The 18,744-nt window shown below is 38.0% G+C and overlaps 1 protein-coding gene across 4 annotated transcripts in view; it reads right to left on the bottom strand.

Annotated features, from left to right (window-relative positions):
• CPNE8 (copine 8) overlaps window positions 1–18,744 on the bottom strand; it is a 113,577-nt gene that overhangs the window by 76,003 nt on the left and 18,830 nt on the right. For all 4 annotated transcript variants that reach the window (XR_008574779.1, XM_054811190.1, XM_054811200.1 and 1 more), the window contains 3 exons: window positions 17,283–17,329; window positions 3,855–3,958; window positions 15–54 (listed from right to left, as the gene is read on the bottom strand). Coding sequence is in view for 3 of the 4 variants with exons in the window: in XM_054811190.1 (XP_054667165.1) it covers window positions 15–54; window positions 3,855–3,958; window positions 17,283–17,329 (191 nt within the window). In the remaining variant the exon portion in view is untranslated. The remainder of the gene's footprint in view (window positions 1–14; window positions 55–3,854; window positions 3,959–17,282; window positions 17,330–18,744) is intronic.

The raw sequence follows: 18,744 nt of genomic DNA, 5'->3' as shown, positions 1-18,744 counted from the left end.
AAGGAAAAACTTACATGTTTTGATAGGTTAGGACTCTTGGAGTCAACGTCATAGCTTAAAAAAGAAAAAGAAAAGTCATATCAGAGTTGCCAGATGATAGGTCTGAGGACAATGTAAAGAAACAATTTTTTCACCTATTTCAACGTGTGAAATTTACACAAACAGATATGTGAATGGAAGTCTCACCAGTAAGGAAGGCAAATTGAATAATCACAGATTATAGCATTATGGTTCACTAGCTATTTGAAATGAAATAGTTTACAACAAAGTGCAGGCTACTAAGAGAAATTATTCTGATACTCCTGTTTGAACAATGAAAGCTGCCAAAAAACAGAACAAAAATTAAAAATTAATCTTCAAAACCAAACTGAATTATTTGTGAATTATTTTCTTAGGTAATTTTTCTTTTTGACTAATTAAATACAAATAACTGACAATACACTAAATTGCTTTTAGCAAGAGTTTGACTTGTTCTTTCCAGCTTATCATAATCTTGTTCTTCCTCCAGCTAGAAAATGCCATTGTGTCCCTTCCACTATCAAGTCAGATTTCAAAAAAATTACTCTGAGAATTCAAGATAGATTAAAAAAAAAAAGTTAATATAAGAAATTCTTGGAGGATTACTAATCTCTATACTTTCATAGTCTCCCATCTTTATCAGATAATCTCCAGTAATATTTTTATCAAATCCTACATTCAGATTCAATACCAGTAACTAAACTGGAAAAGTACCCTCTACGCCCACTTCAGGCTCCCCTGTGTGTTTCCACCCCACTGCAAGGTACGGTATCCCTATGGTTGTGCTGCCACACAGCAGGTTGTTGGGATGTGTTACGGCCCAGATCATGAGTCAGGAAGACAGGAATACCATAACGTAGCTGGATGTGGTGCAGCATGGTCAAAGTTTTAGAAAGGTATTTGTAAACAAAGGAATGACTATAAAAATCACTAACATGAGTTTAAAAAAAAAATATAATAATTGCATACTGTCTGGGGAAATTGAACAGAAAAACACAACTGGTAATTTGATCTGAGGGCTAGCTGCACAACTAAAACCAAAAACTACTTCACTGGCAAAATCATGAAATATCATTAAATATGAACACAAATCATTAAATATGAACAGAAAGGGGCCTGAGACATTGGTGGCTGTACAGCGTAGGCGGGGCCTCATGCTCATTTGTCAGAACACCAAAAATCAGAGATATACTTGCCACTTTCTTTTTGTTGCAAAAAATATGAATCATATGAGGAGTTTCTTTGAAAAATAACACTTTGGCCGACAGCAGTACACAATTTTGCTGAGGAATTTAAAAAAGGAAGGTTTCTAAAGATGCTTCTTTCCGGATCTAAATCGGTGTTTTAATCCATGAGTAGCTATACGAGGATTCACATTTTTAACTCTGAGTTCTGCAATATTTCATTTTTATAGGGCTCTAAAGTAAATTCACAGATAATGGCTGTATGGTCACTTGCAGGCAAACATTAAAAGCAGTTATTCAGCTTTGAGTTCACAATGGATTTGTGTCCAGGTAATCCAGAACAGCAGCAGAAAGCAGTCAGGTCTTTCTGATAAGTACAGAGCATGTTTGGTATTTACAGCTTTTCCTAAATGAACAAACAGGAGTCCATTTCCCTGAGTAGAAGAGGAATCAAACAGGAGACTGTATTTTCCCTTCCAGGTCTAAGTCCTTTTCAGATAGCGCTTATCCAGAAGTTCTTTACAGACTTTCTTTTCTTTGCCTAGACTGAGCTTCCTTTCTCTTTCTTGGTTCATTTCTTTTGCTCTTCTCTTCTATTGCACTGCCTCCTCCCCATAACATACATGCATCCTACAAGGAGCAAGAGGCAACCAAATCAAGATTCCTATACAGCCCCAACTGTGTCTTTATTTCAGCAATGCTCTACCTATATGTGGAGGAGAATCCTTTGTTTCACAAAGTGACTAGATATTAAAGTTATTTTAAATAGTAGGCAACAGTTATGCTCAGTAGATTTAGTGACATTAAACCCAACTTATAAAATAAAAAGTAAAGTCTGCACCAGGCTTCCATGGTGAAGATGAAAGAATTTGTACTGAGCCATCTAGAAGCATACTGTGATCTATCTTGGCATTGAGTATTTCCTTTCACTCCTTGAAATAGTTGAAGTCTAGGTGGAAACAGCTAGCTGCTATCTGTGTATTGAACACAACGGAACATTTTTCCTCACTCATCCCTCCAATACTTCTTGTTAACTTAGGAAGCATTCTGACATGCTATAAAAAGACATTTACAGCTAAAGAAAAATTAGACATGGGGTATATTGTTTCCACAATATAGAAAATGCTGCCATTCAAGAGCATTTCAGTACACCCTGCTGGCAACTTAAAACAAAATTAACGTTACTAACATACATCAGGCATCATACTTTTTCTTCCACTGCTATGGGAAAAATCATCATTAATGTGATCACTGTTCTATTTATTTTGTGCCCTGCTTACTGTACAGATTGATTTGCATTCCAGAAACTTGGGGGTTTAAAAAAAATCAAGAGAGTGTCAGAGTTGCTTTGAAGCAACTACTTGGATACCTAAATGGTGTATTGAGACTAAAGCCTAGAAGATTTAAAAATTATTTTATCATGAACTTGCTAGGAGATTTTAGGCAAATTATGAAGTCTTTCATCATCTGTTTTGCTGTCTACAAGACAGAAATGCAATAAATGCAGTTTCTATATCAAGGCAAACTTGCAACATAACTTTAAATTGGGAAGTGATAATACTACAGCTTACCACTACTATAACCAACACCTGACTAGGATTTGTCATAATTCCACAGAGTGTATCAGGAGACCTCACTCGTTAGGATTAGAAAGCACAGGAAGGCAGACTACACTGTATATTTCTTGATACATTTATTTGGTAAGTAACATAACAGATGATTCTCCTAAATCTTCCTCAAGAACAAATAAACTAAAAGAAATACACAAGAAGGCAGAAATCTTAGGAACACAAAATAAGAATTGACAAAACTCAAGCTAAAGTACATCTCGTAAAGGAAACAAAAAGAGACAGGAAAAGGGTTCTTCAACTAAAAAGGACATGTTAAGAAAAATTGTGGCCACTATACATACTATACTTCAAAACTGAGTGAAACACTTTCCCTTAATTATTTATGAAGGTTATTCAAGTGCTCTCTCACAGGGCAAGATTAGGAAGAATTCCTAATAAAAAAGAAGATGAGAATTAAAAAAACCCCACAAGACAAGCTTGTTTATCACAAAGACTGAAATAATAAGAATGGGGCAAAACATAACAGATGACATGCAAGGTGACCTGGTGACTGGACTCTCAATTCTGTTTTCCAAAGAATAAATTGAAAATCAAACCAATTCCACCAGTGGAATGAAATGAGTACATCTGGAATAATGTCAAAAGCCATCTACTTCTACAACAACTGCTCTCATTTTAAAATCTTAAAATGCATAGTGGCATTTATTTTAGTAAAGAAAATTTTGGCTCTGTACTACCTGTACAATGTTTTATTTCTGGACAGTATGTCCATATCTGTTTTACTGGCTGGGCTGCAAGAATATTTACCATTTTGACATCCTCAGCTTTCCAACTATTTTCTAAAAGTAATGATTGTGAATATGATTGTACTTTGACTAGTTAACATCTGCCAATTTCTTAAAACTCGGTCATTATTATGTTACGCATTTATTTCTGAGGAAGCAATGCCAAATCAATCATGTTTATTAATGTATTCCATGTCAACAGATACTCTCTCTTCTTTTCAAGTTAATTTTATGCTGGACAAAACTTAAGGTGTTTACAGAGGTTGCAATATTAGAGTCAAAGATTGTTAACTTACAAATCAAATCGCAGATTCTCTCTTTCTTCAAAGAAGTAGTCCATTATAAATTTTCTTACAAAATCTGGATTTAAAGTATTATCAATTACTTCTGTTCTTCCAAACTGTAAAAGAAAAGTGTAAGTTTAAGCCACGTGCTATAATGAAGTATAATTCAGTAGACTGCCAATACCAGCAATATTTGAGATATGAGAGAGCCTGTAAAAAATTCTCTTAAACAGATGTCATGAAAGAAAATCACTCTGTTCACACGAATAGATCAGTTATCTGTGGATGAAGATAGACAGCAGAAGACCTCATATTTCAATATAAAGAGTGGTGCACACTCTGTATCATATGACCTAAACTTTATAAACATCAGCTCCCAAACTCAATCAGAATCCACAAAAAATTGGGGAAGAAATTCAGTGACATAAAAATCCACCGTTTTCTGAAAAAAAAAAAAAAAAAAAAAGCAACAGCAAGTAAAAGCTTGCATATATTGCTTATTTCAGATAGCTTTAAATATTAGGGAACATAGTCCTTCCATTATCCAGCTCCTACTTCACCTCCGTTCAGCGCTCTCTTCGTCTCTCCTCTCTCTGAGCTTTCTGCAAAATGCCTTTTCTTTCTTGGTGTTTACAGGAAGAGTCTCAGCTCTCATCAAGCTAGGAATACTTTAATTTAAAATAAAAATAAATAACTTTTGATTGACTTCAGTTCATATATATTACAGATATAAATGACTGATCATAAAATATCAATGTGATAATTTTGTTCTTGTTTTAGCTGTTCTTTCAAGATACTCAGAAAACAAAACAGAATGAGTTATTAGGGAAATGAGCATTTCATTTTGTCCTACACATCGAACATATCAAGACATATTTGAATATAGCCTACTGAAAAGCTTTTTGACAGTCTGCTGATAGATCACCATTAAGGAGTCCTCAAAACTGCAATTTGGGACTACAGACTTTTGAATGACTCAAAGACTGCCAACCTCTTCGTTGACAGGACTTCACTAAATCAATAAACATGGATAAAGAAAGAACAAACCTTCTCATAACTGAAGTTTTTTGAGATGTATTTCCTAAAAATGTTTTCACATCACGGATGTGAATCTAACCACTATAACCTGCACAGAGCTCCTCAGCCTCCAACCAGAGCCTCCCAATCCCAGTCCCCACATAGTTAACATACACGTGGTATGAAAGGACAGAGCATACTCCACCGTCTCTTCCTTTCAAAACTAAGCAACTTCCTTCCATTGCTTGATTCTTACTAAAATAAAATGGTAAAGAATTCTAACCACATTATTTGTGTGCTTTAAAGAAATTCCATTTCTGTCAGTGACTCTTCTTTCTCCTTTGAATGGCTGTGCATGCATGCATTCAAACTGCAGGGGACTGACTCCAAGCACCACTCATTCACACAGACCTGTATCTAAGAGGATGACTGCTTTGCAAAAAGCAGCTACCCACCCAAAGCTCTCAGGTACAATAAAATGTTCAACAACAGTTAACACATCTTCAAGACACAGCTCTATAAAGTCTCAGAAAAAGGAACAATCCTCAGAAGTGACAGTGGTGAGTTGTGCCTTTACAGAGTGTGCTTGAATCCTGTTAGGTACCTTCACTTTTGCTATGCTGTGAGATGTTCAATTGTGACAGTCTTATTCAGAGATCTCCATATTGCAGCACTTCCTATAAAAGACAAAGAAGCAAAACTATCTTCCCAATGAACGATACCATGTCCAAATAAAAAGGCAAAGAATATTTAACATACAGTATCAATTAGCATACTCCTTTGCCAAGACTTTACATTATTTCTTAAAATCTAGGTGGAATGATTCCCTGGTCTCAATGGAACCTTGATATCTCCTGCAAGAAGGCTTCTGAATATGTCCTAAGGCACAAATTGTTTAGAAAGCAAGTTTACTCATTAGCAATCACTGCATTTCTTCAGCTCTCCTAAGCCAAAGCAATAGGTATGAAGGAGGTAAGCATTATACAGACGTGGGAAGGAGAAATCTCCAGAAGCTCTCCAGAGTGATGAAGATACGGGATATTCAAAATAAAATTCCTGAGTCTCTTAAGAGAGGACTAGCAGAGGATGCATATGATTCTGGAAACAGATCAGAACATGAGCAAATAGTTTGATCCTTACTGTTTGTTTTGGATGAAAAAAGTCAGTCTCTTGAGAAATGGTTCAAGGTATTCTTTGAAACTTTGGGATAAAGTTGACAGGCAGAGTGCTGTAAGAAACACTCTCTTGAACCAACACTGGTGACTACTATGGCCAAGTATTAATCACTGAGAAACAACAGCAGTGGCAGAAAGTTGGCATTTCTATGGGAATAAGTATGGCTGGAATACTTGCCTGGGCTAAAGGGCCTTTCTTTCCCCTCTGAACAGCAGCATTCAAATTTTAAAGTGTTTAAAGTCTCCAATCAGTTTCCAGGTCAAATAAATTTCAATGTTTATAAATAAAATCTTCCTGTCAGCTGCATGCTTTATAACATTCAGCAATACTGGAGCCACGAAAAAGTGAAAGGTGGAATGACGGATAAAATAAAATATGCAGCAATATCTAAGCACTTAGTACTGTTAGCAGGTATGCACTGAAAATGAGAAGCCACTCTCTGACACAAGCCAGTAAACAGCAGTTCATCAAACCAGGGATGAGAAATTAAAGCAATGGGGTCATAAGGACCATCCAGTTTGCAGTTCTGAACAGGAATATCTCTCATCTGTGTATTTCTTCGCCTCAAGTGTACTATTTCTTGCATTTGCACTCTTACAGCAAACTGTCCCAACTCTCTCAAAGACTGGAACCAGCTGCATAAAGAGCAGATTTACCCTTAGTACTGAAATCTGATAAACATTGACCTACTCTAGAAGCAAAGGACTCTGGGCCTTCAAAAAGAAGATCCAAGGATGACTGCATTGTAACTGGAAAAGCTACCAGAGGCACAGCAAGTAAGCAAAGAACATGTATTGAGTTCTGGTAGTCTCTCATGCTATGTCCAACAGAATCAGACTCACATGTACGCAGATGTTCATGAAAATACCCAGCCTGTGCAGATTCAAGTAGCTAATTGTCCTTGGAGACTGCTTAACCACCAGACAGAAAAAAAAAGGTTACTGAAGTTCTTTAGATCCTTTAGGACAAGCTTGAATGAGAGTAAGAGGATCTTCCATCATGTGAGACCTACACTTCTATATACATGGAAGATACAGCGAAACAAAGAACTCAGGGAGTTGTGGCCTAAGAAAGTTCACCTTCTGCTGCCAAAGTCATCATCTAAACTGAAAGGCACAAACCCCAACTAACCAGGTGAGGATAACTTGTCAGAAGAGTCCATTTAGGGGCTCTAATATCTTTCTTGACAAACCTCGGGCTTGACAGCTTCACGAACAGTTCATTTTCTAACAGTATGATCCTTCTTGAAATAGTAAAGGCAGTTTGCACAACAGGACAATATGCTTGACTTTGGAAAAGTCATTCAGAGGAAAAGAAAATTAATGGCTAAGGAAAACAGACAAGAATCATAGAATACTTGAGGTTGGAATGGTCCTTGGGAGATTGTCCAGTTACACCTTCCTCCTCAAAGCTGGATTAGCTAGAGTAGGTTGTCCAGTCAGGTTTTGAGTACGTCCAAGGAGAGAGACTCTGCAACCTCTCTGTGCAACCTGTTCCAGTATAAGATCACCTTCACAGTAAAAAGATTTTTTTCTTACGTTTAAATAGAATTTTCTGTATTTCACTTTGTACCCGTTGAATCTTGTCCTTCTACTGGATACAGCCGAGAATAGCGCACCTCTGCCTTCTTTTCTGCCTCACATCAGGTATTTATAAACACGGATAAAATGTAAGCCTCCTCCAGGCTGAAAAATCCCAGCTGTCAGCCTCTCCTCATATGAGAGGTGTTCCAGTCCCTTTAACATCTTAGTGGTCCTTCGCTGGACCCACTCTAGTATGTTTGTATCTTTCTCATACAAGGGAGCTCAGCACTGGACACAGCACTCCTCCAGCTATGGTCTCACTGTTGCTGAGGGCAAGGATTACCCCCCCCCGACCTGCTGGCAATGCCGTCCCTAATGCAGCACAGGAGGTTGGGCTTGGAAACTCAAAAAACCTCTCCATTTCACTCAGATGGAAGGTACTAAGGGACGGGGGGTGGTGACAACTCGTGCAAGTGCATGAACAATCAAGACACAAGCACGTAGCTAGGTAAAGGAAAGCACTGTTTCCCTTTGTTCCTACATACCCTAAAACGATTGTGACTGGAGGGGGACACAGACACTCTCCTCAGACAAAAAACCCAGCTTATTTATACAGTCTTGTGGACTCTCTCATGAAGTTCAAAGACAAATTTGAAGGCCTGTACTGGTACTGGGGACTGAGTGGTGGGGTATGAGCTGTGCAGAAAAGGTCCTGGTACAGCCATGGGGGTTTAACAACACATTGGGTTGTACTAGGGTCAGCTGAGCCTGCAGATCAAAGGCACCAATTATCCCCTCTCTATTCAACACATGTGGGGTCCCACCTGGAAAACAGGGTACACTTTGGGGCTCTGAATACAACTGAATCAACAGACTGGAGACAGTTCAGTTAAACGGACCCTAAAAATAAAACAATCATCAGGCTGGAGCACACAACTTGAGGAAAAGCCAGCAGAGCTCAGTTTGTTCAGCTTGGAGAAGAGAAGGTTTAGGGAGGATCTATTTCCCCTATCATCCTCCATTACCTAAACAGCATGATGGAAGACAGAGCCAGACAGTTCACAGAGAGCACAACAAAAGGACAAGATGCAATAGTCAAAAGTTACAACAAAGGAAATTATGAAGGGATATAAGGAAACAGTCTTCCAGAATGAGCAATTAAGCACTGGAAGGGGTCATCCAGAGAGTTGTGCAGCCTCTGCCGTAAAAGAATTTCCAACTCTAGCTGGGAAAGGCCTGAGCAACCTGGCCTAACTTTGAAGACGGCTTTGCATGGATCAGGAGGATGAGCCACACAGCAGATGAGTAGGAGGCTTGAAAACACAAAGGTTCCTTTCACCTAAATTATTCCATGATTATGTCGTATTTCATGTCTCGGGTTTTTAAGTTTTATAGTTCTACTAGAAATAGAACTATGTATGTATTCAAAGGAAAAGTGCGTTGGGTTTTGTGTGGCAAGGTTTTGGTAGCGGTAGGGGCTACAGGGGTGGCTTCTGTGAGAAGTTGCTAGAAGCTTCCCCTGTGTCTGATAGAGCCAATGCCAGCCAGTTCCAAGATGGACCCGCCACTGGCCAAGGCCAAGCCAATCAGCGCCTCTGTGATAACATATTTAAGAAGGAAAACAAAACAGTTAAAAAAAAAAAAAGGTTTGCAACTGGAGAGAGAAGTGAGAAGATGTAAGAAACTCTGCAGACACCAAGGTCAGTGCAGAAGGAGGGGGAGGAAGTGCTCCAGGCGCCGGAGCAGAGATCCCCCTGCAGCCCCTGGTGAAGACCAGGCTGGCCCCCTGCAGCCCATGGAGGAAGGATGAGGGGGTGTAGAGATTCCACCTGCAGCCCATGGAGGACCCCATGTTGGAGCAGGTGGAGGCACCTGAAGGAGGCTGTGGCCTGTGGGAAGCCCACGCTGGAACAGGTTCCTGGCCGGACCGGTGGACCCGTCAAGAGGGGAGCCCACGCCAGGGCAGGTTTGCTGGCAGGACTTGTGACCTCGTGGGGGACCCCACGCTGCAGCAGTTTGCTCCTGAAGGTCTGCACCCTGTGGGAGAGACCACGCTGGAGCAGTTCGTGAAGGACTGTAGCCCGTGGGAGAGACTCCATGTTGGAGCAGGGGAATGTTGAGAGGAGTCCTCCCCCTGAGGACAAAGAAGCGGCAGAGACAATGTGTGCTGAACTGACCGCAACCCCCATTCCCTGCCCCCTTGTGCCGCTGAGGGGGGAGGAGGTTGAAGCCGGGAGTGAAGTTGAGCCCAGGAAGATGGGAGGGGTGGGGGGAGGTGTTTTAAGATTTGATTGTATTTTCTCATTGCTCTACTCTGTTTTAGTAATAAATTAGATGAATTTCCTTTCTAAGTTCAGTCTGTTTTGCTCGTGACGGTAATTAGTGATCTCTCCCTGTCCTTATCTCGACCCAAGCCTTTTGTTATACTTCTCCTCCCCATCCCGCTGGGGGAGGGGTGAGTGAGCGGCCGCGTGGCACCCAGCTACCGGCTGGGCCTAAACCATGACAAAAAGTTACTTCAAAAGGAAAAAAAGTTATAAAATGGCAGCTAAATGTCAGTTTAAATTTTTTAAAACAGTAAAATATAATAAATTTGTAAGTACTTTTCTTCCCTTCAAATCTGCATTTTTTCCAGTAAACAATATTTCACTTCACACTATAACCATGTTACACTTGGGAGATCTTTCGGACTTGATTTAAATTGCATGACAGAAGTATATCAGTAAAAGAGGATAAATCTGCGATATGCTGATGATTAAATCAGACTGAGAGCAGAGAAGGCCTAACAGAATGCCCGTTACACTGCTACCTTTATCTCTCATCAGTTATACTGAAATTGTTACAAAACTCAAGAGATTGAATTCAGGGGCACTGCAAACTTTTCTTTAATGATTTTAATTTTTTTTAACTGAAGTTTCAGGTTTTTTAGTCTGTTTACTTTTTTCCAAGGGCTACACAAATTATTTCTTCACATTAAATTAATACAACTAATTACTTAGCTGACAAATCATTGTTAAAATTTCTTATACATGACATTAAAATGCCAGCCTTTAAAAATCACCAGTCTACACTTTTCAGCTAAATGAAGCATCATCTTTTTAACTCTGTTTTCCCAATTACCTATAGCCTTTTTTAAGCAGAACAAGTTATTTCTATAATCCACTCACTTATGACTAATAACATAGCTGCTAATTAATTAGTTCTCCACATGGCCTAGTTTCCCCACTAGCAGTTGTGTAAAGCTAAAATCTTAACATGGCCAACAAGCAAATACCTTTAGAAATGTCATTCAGGAGAGTAACAAAATCAATTTAACTATTTAAAAGGAAAATAAATGTTCAACAAAGAAAATCAAGGACAGACTCCCTTTTCTACATTTCCTGAGATGGAGAGTCTTTGCCACCTCATAATGCAAGCTCTCCTGGTAGAAAGGGATTGTTAAAATTTATTTAGTCATTTGAATTTTTATAGTATCTCAATCTAGTGATCAGCCTAAAGGGCTATGAGGTTAATGGAAAACCATAACCTTCATTTTAACATCAGAGTTATAGAGGAGTAGCAAGTTGGGTAGGTCCCATATCAAAGCAACTACTGTAACTATCCGGGTCTAACCCAACACTCCAACCCTCTGCTAACCACCTTGTACATTAATTCTCTGAATTAATTCTTCCTTCAACTTTATGGCCATGAGTGAACTTGAGAATATTATCTAGTAAGCCCACTTTTCTTAATAATCAGAATTACAGAAACTATAGGGAAACAAGCAAAAAATTCACAACTGCCAACCCCACTCTAGAAAAATAATAGTCATAAAATGTTCTGCAGTGTGTTTGTCCTAAAGGAATAATAATAGTTTTAATATAAAAACTCATACTAATTATCTGAAAAACCACAACATTCCTCTAACATGCATGCAGGCACTCATATGAAATCTGTATGCTGCATATACACGATAGTGATTTCTACGTAAACCTTTTTAACTGATGGTTGTACAATCATACGTATATAAAAAACAGAAATAATTCCTCATTTTTCTGTGCTTTGGCTTTTTCCCATTAACTGTTTCCTCTGAAAGGAAACATAACTTCCTTGAAAAGATGATGTTCTTTTATTTCAAGTATCTTAATTCCCTCAAACAGTTGATTCTTTTGAGAAATTTGCCAGAGAAAGCTGGCAGCAAAATTTATTCTTTCTTCACAACTAGGACAGCATAGGCTTCTTCCATGCTCTCCATCCTTTGCTTCCTTGTACTGAAACATTTTCTACTAATCTGCTGCAAACTACATTCCTATTTATGCCATGTCCCTCTGCTAAAGAAGATACAAGCTATTGTTCCAAAGAAACTTCACCAGTACTCTAAAAAACCAAAAATCTAAATTCCAATAAATGTCAATTATAAAATGTCTAGCCTTCATCATTTTCATTAAGACATCCTTTGAAATCTACAAAGGAGACTCGAAAGCATGTCTTATTATGGTTCAAATGGTAATCAAATTGGTAGATGCTGCAGTGAAATGCTTAACTACTAGACACATAAGTAAGTGTCCACTTTGAACAAAATCAGATTATCATACAATCATAGAATCATTTAGGTTGGAAAAGACCTTTAAGATCAATCCTTAACCTAGCACTGCCAAGTCTACCACTAAACCATGTCCCTAAGCACCACATCTACACCTTTTTTTAATACCTCCAGGGATGGTGCCTCAACCATTTCCCCAGGCAGCCTATTCCAATGATTGACAACCCTTTCAGTGAAGAAATTTTTCCTAATATCCAATCTAAACCTCCCCTGCTGCAACTTGAGGCTGTTTCCTCTTGTCCTATCACTTGTTACTTGGGAGAAGAGACCAACAGCCACCTGGCTACAACCTCCTCTCAGATAGTTGTAGAGAGCAATAAGGTCTCCCCTCAGCCTCCTTTTCTCCATACATATGTTGTATGATATATGAAATAAAATGGTCATTGAAAACATCAGGCGATCACAGTGCAGGTTTGCTCTAACAGAGTTTGTTCCGGCTTTCCTGGTTCTGTGTAAGCCATGAATGAAGTTCTCTGTGGTCATGAGTCCATAGTACAAAGTGACAGCTGCATTAACAGTGGGATCCAGTTTCCTGAAGCATGTAGGCATTTAATGCCAGTTTAGACTCTCAAAAATTTTGAGCTCCTCTTCCCCAAGCCTGAAGCGTTGCATGGGGTTGTTGTGACCCAAGTGCAGGACCTGGTACTTGGCCTTGAACCTCATACAGTTGGCCTCAGCCTATCGATCCAGCCTGTCCAGATTCCTCTACGGAGCCTTCCTACCCTCCTGCAGATCAACACTCCCGCCCAACTTGGTGGTGTCTGCAAGCTTACTGAGGGGGCACTCGATCTCCTCGTCCAGATCATTGATAAAGATATTAAAGAGAACTGGCCCCAATACTGAGCCCTGGGGAACACCATTATCGAACACCTTATGATAGAAAGGGAGAATATTCATCTCTTGGAGATCAATTAATATCACAAGTTAATTATCATTATAATTTACAAATTAATTATTTTTATTATTACAATAATGTATTGATTTATTAGTAGATAGGAAAGAAAACATAAGAACAAGCAGTCAATTTGCTGGATGAAAACTTCCTCCAAGGCCTCAACAAGTTCCTATGGACTTGGATGTCCATGGATGGAACCATGCAGTACCATACATGCCTAAATGATCTGGAGAAGAGACTGAAAAAATAAAGTTACAAACCAAATAGATTTTTGCAGAATTAAACATGATAAATATAGAAAAGGTAACTATGAAGATCTGGCAGGACAACATTATTCATACTGAGTGATTGGACAATAAAATGGCTGATGAAATTCCATATGGATGAATGAGACACTGTATGCACATGAGGAAAAAAAAGTGACAGCTATCTTAATACAGAAGTTAGGATGGCTGAATAAGCAACGTGAGCACATAAAAGGAGAAGTCTTTAGGTTGATAAACTGTACAGAATAGGGACTGGGTACAGTTCATGACAGTATTTTTTAATTTCCTTACAAACTGGTCACCTTTGCTATCTTGGGATTCCACTACAACCTTGCCTAACTGCCTTCTCTCTCAATTTGATGACTCAATCAAAAAAAGATGCTTTTTCTTGTCTCCATCATATTTACTCCAGATTAAAAAAAAAAGTTAACAGAATTAATGAACAGGAAGGCCTGAAGAATGGGAAGCCATGAACAATTTTAGAAGACACAATGGAAATTTGCTGAGGATATAAAGTAACATTTGGCAGCCCATGAAGCTGGAAATTGGCATGATGAGCACCAGTGAGAAAACAGACTTCCAGACAGGTATACAAATTTAATTTGCACCCAATGCGTTCTTACAGTAGATGGATCAGAGGCTCAAAGCCTTGCTCCACAGGCAGTTCCTTAACACTTCCCATTGGTGGATATTGCCAGTAAAATTGCAGTTGGTTGAGTATTTTACAATGTCTATTATTTATTTAACATTCACCTTTGAAGTGCTCCCTCTTGTTTTCAGAATTAACACCCTCTTTGAAATGAAGAAATTCAGACTATTTCAATATATTGTTTAAGGCTTCTGTAGATAACAGTAAGTTATGCTTAGCCATATTTCAAATGTGTCCTCAAAAAGTAAGGGGAAATAAATATTTTAAAACCAAAGCTTAGATTCTTGTGATGCATTTGTTTCCCATTAAATTAATTGAAATACGTGATGATCACACCGTAAGTGAAAACAGGGAAACTGTTTTGGAAAACAACACCATACTAAACTGAGAATGAAACATTTTAATTCTTTGCTGAGGATTTGGTGTACAAGAATAACACTGGGTAAAAACACTGGAATCTGTACCACAGGCAAATAGGAATCAGTGCCCAGACAACATCTACCCTTCATTAAACAAAGGGTTTGATTTAACTATTGTATTGAATCCATCTGAATAGCTTAGCTGAAGAGGAAAAAAAGCACACTGCTAGAATAGAGTGCTAGGGAAATTATGGAGATTATGAAATGATTTACTGTGTTTATGATCCCCAAGCATTTTCTGCAGTGTTCAAAAGAAAGTAATTAGGCAAAGAAGGAAGAGGAATATGCATAAAAGGATATGGAACAGAAACAAGGTAAAGGATGTTGCCATGACTGAACACCATTCTTCAATGTCTACACATATGATCAGGAGCTTATTATTTGTCTCAGTTTTGTCTTCTCCAAACAGTTCCAGGTGACTTCCACCTCTACAAGCTAGTAAAATATTAAATAAGTGTTTAAATGCAACAAAATGAACACATATACAGGATTTTATTGAAAAACACAGTACTAGTGTATTCACCACTGCAGGCAGAAAAAGCACAAAAATAAAGCTATGAGATTACCCATCTAACATATATATCAACTAATCTACCTACCACCTTATTTTTTACCACTGGTATAAATATAATACACCACAACATATAAAATGCAATCCTGACTCAGCCCCTCTGTTATGCCAACCTCTGAATTTTGACTGTCATCACAGCTACTAGGAACGGGATTCTACTCACCAAACTTTACATCTGACATAGTCAAAAGTGTAGGCTTTTGATCATCACTTGGAGGCATTTCTAAAGAATGATTCATCTGATCTAATGCAGACATCTAAATTAGGTCTGATGAACTGCCCTCAGGATGTCATCTTTTTCCATTAACTATAAATAGTTTAAACAGTCAACTGAGTTGTAAATATCTATACCTAGACTTTCTCCTGATAGACAAGATAGAGATAATTATGTCTTAAAAGAAAAAAAAAAACAAACCCCACATAAGATTTTCTAGCAACTGCCATGTCAAAAGTCTGTTTAAACCCCTCTAGTTCCTAAACTGGCATATGATACCATAACCACACGCAAAGTGCATCACCTAGCCAAGATATTCTCTAATCAGTGTGAAGATGCAATACAAGCAATAACATTGCACAATATCCTGTTCAGGTGGGTTTGCTTTGGCCAAGAAGACAAAATGGCAGAAGACAATACAGAACTATAAGATGGTGAAACACTTCAACCATTAGAAACTTGGATCTGTTAAAATCAAGAGCAGATGGAATCCTTCCATCAATAATCTCCTAAACCACTTCAAAACCAGCACATGGAACATTTTCTAAGAAAGGTGATAATGTTATAATTTTACCATCAGGATTATTATCATATTAAAAATGGTTAGTACTTATTTTATCAGTTACATTAAAGTAGTATGAAAATTCCACAGAATTGCATATGAACCTTAGACAACAATAAAAGCCAGAATTTCTGACAAAATCCCCTTAACCCTAGACCAGAAAAGGACCCGAATGCTTTAGTGATGATCTAGGCTTGACTACCAAACTGCACCAAGCCACCTACTCACCTGAATGCCTGAAGACTCCTCTGTTTTCAGAGTTAGCTATCCAGATATTTAGAACTCTGTGTATGTCCACTACTTCTGTCAATTTAATTAAGATTAGTGAATTCCCATTTAGGGTCCTCAAACTGACATTTCTTCACACAAATCAGAGGAATGTGATCCAGTAGGTATACTAAGAGGATGTCTAGTACACAGTTCAGAACAGCAGAGAGCAGCATTTAACTAAAAACTACAAATGAAATAGGTACAACGTTTCACATATTGCCCAGTTATATGAGCTTTTCTCCAAGCAGGATACAAATTAAATTCTCTCATTTCAACAAGATTGAATCCACATCCACCATGTTTCAGCAAAGCAGAAAACATGTATCTCCAGCCAGCTGGCAAGGACAGCAAATATAAGGGAAGAGATCTGGGTTCTATGCCCCTGACCTCTCCACTGGATTTTTTACACAGTAATCACATAAAATATCAATTCTGAAAACAAGAAAATCAGACCTCCTCTCTTTACAGGGAAAAATAGTAAGATAATTCACTCCTCTCTTGGCTTTATTCTTAGAAAGCATGGCCACACAGCGGACCACCTACAGTGAAGAATAGTTCCATCAATCCTCTCTGTAAGGCAGCTAAATAGCACATTTTATCAGTTGAAAGATGACAACCCTTCCCTCAACACTATCAATTCCTTCAAAGAATAACGTTAAAGGAGAAAAATTAGATGACTAAGTACAGGGAGACAATTCCAGGCTAAACACGTTGATCTGCTGTAGATATCCAATTTAGAAGTAATTGATTTAGTTTCTTAAGACATATCTCTCCAGTGTTACACCGATAGGTTAAGAAGACATAGTCCAACTTATGCATAATGCCCTCTCTCCCTTGTTGCACAGTGTACACTCTATTCAGCAACACCTAACTTCTCCCAAACACTACATGGGAAAAATAGATCTCTACCACAACTACAGGCTAGTTTTGCTGACACTGACCAACCCCACAGTTGCATCCTTCCATAGATCTTGTACTGTTTGAGTGTCTTCCTCTCTGGATATCTACAAACCTTGTCCAAGTTGATAGCTAAGTTTGATTTCACTTCTATCAGGGAGACTGTAAAACAGGAAACTCATGTATTTTCTCTAATTTTGTTTTCCTTTTTGATGGAAATATGCAATGCAGATATGGAAATTGAGATTAATGTGACTAGGTTTTAAGTGTTTATTGATATACAGGACTCCCAGTGTTTAGCATGGCATTCAAGAGGCTGATATGCCCTTTTCTGCTAGGGCAAATGACCAGCCTTAAGTATACACAAAAATTTTATACATCTATGAGTATGCATCTTACCTCTCTCCATTCTTTGTTTCCAATGGCTTGTGTGTACAAAACACAGACTGTGAAAAGAAAAAAATATTTGGTCATTTTTAGAATTTAACATATTCTTAAATTAAGTGAACCAACTTTGTAGTCTGTTGTGCTGTTGAAATTAGTAACTAGGACAATCAAATAGTAATATGTTCCCCCAGTTGCCTAACCAGATCGGCAACAATATGGTCTAGTTGTTGCAGCAATGAGCTAATAAATAGAGTGCTTCTAAAATGGGAGGCCACACTTAAGCTTGACCTCCAGCAAATCACTTGACAATCCTTAGCAGTCAAATTGGATAAAAGCAGGTCTTCATTAAATGTGGATGGTCTGGCTATCCTAGTTAATCTAATGCGTAATTACCCTAAATTATGCCTCCTTCAAGAGATGAGTGAATTAAAATAAAAACAAATGAGGACCCTACTAGAAAAAGAGACAGGGGAAATAAAAGTGGAAAAAGGAAGAAAATAACTTCTCAGGTTTTCTTCCTTAATTCTGCTTCAAATTATTTACATATATTTAAGTATCTTGCATACACATTTTTTTTGAAAACTAAAATCTAATTAAAAAATGGAATCAATGAAGTTTGTCAACCTAAGCTGTTTTTGAAAGACCAAGCAGCATATTCCCACAGGTATCACTCTCCTTAAAGATCTGTTTTTCCAGTACAAAACCCACTACACATTAATCTGCAGCTTCCATCACAGGCACTGGTGACAGAGGTACAGTGATTATAATCAGGTCTTTTAAACACTATTGTAAGTACAAAACATTTGCATTGAAGGAGTACTATAAACTTTATTTTCTATAGTTTTGAACTAGTTGCAGCTAGCAACTATAAAGCAATTTTTACAACAATGGAAATACAGATATTTGAACACTTTTTTCCTGAAAAATTCTTCTCCTGTGCCAACCATTATTTTTCAGCAGAAGGTTAAAAATAATACTGTTTCAGGTTGCAGCCTTGAACAATAAAGGTAGAAGCCCGGTTTTGTTCTCAATGAAGTCAGAATCATCAACAGACCAAAGTAGAAATGAAGTCAAGCTTCAAACTACATTTTCTTCTGACTTGAAAGGTATTTGCTCCACACCAAAAAAAAAAAAAAAAATCCCATTAGGCAGTAGCAAATACGAGGAAGAACAGAAAAAAGCAGGTTCAATATTTTAGCTCACAAAGAAGTTAAAAGTTAACACAATTCCACTTTTTTTTTTTTCAAATAAGATGTCTTGTAGAAGAAAAAAAGCTTTTAAGAAAAATTTCAAAATCATTCTCTGGAGATGTCTGTCTTTCTCCATTTACTCTAAATGAAACCTTGGGCAATCGTGCTCCTAGCTTTGGTTCCTGCTTATAGTAGGATGAATCCAAACCAACAAGCCTATTTTTACAGCACACTCTGGAGTAGATTGCTGAAATATATTACATGAAGAATGAAGTTAAATGGGA

Source organism: Grus americana, chromosome 1 (genome assembly GCF_028858705.1).
Source record: "Grus americana isolate bGruAme1 chromosome 1, bGruAme1.mat, whole genome shotgun sequence".
NCBI lineage: Eukaryota > Metazoa > Chordata > Aves > Gruiformes > Gruidae > Grus > Grus americana.
The sequence above is the reverse complement of the archived record's forward strand: the minus strand, read 5'-3'. Positions and strand labels throughout refer to the sequence as shown.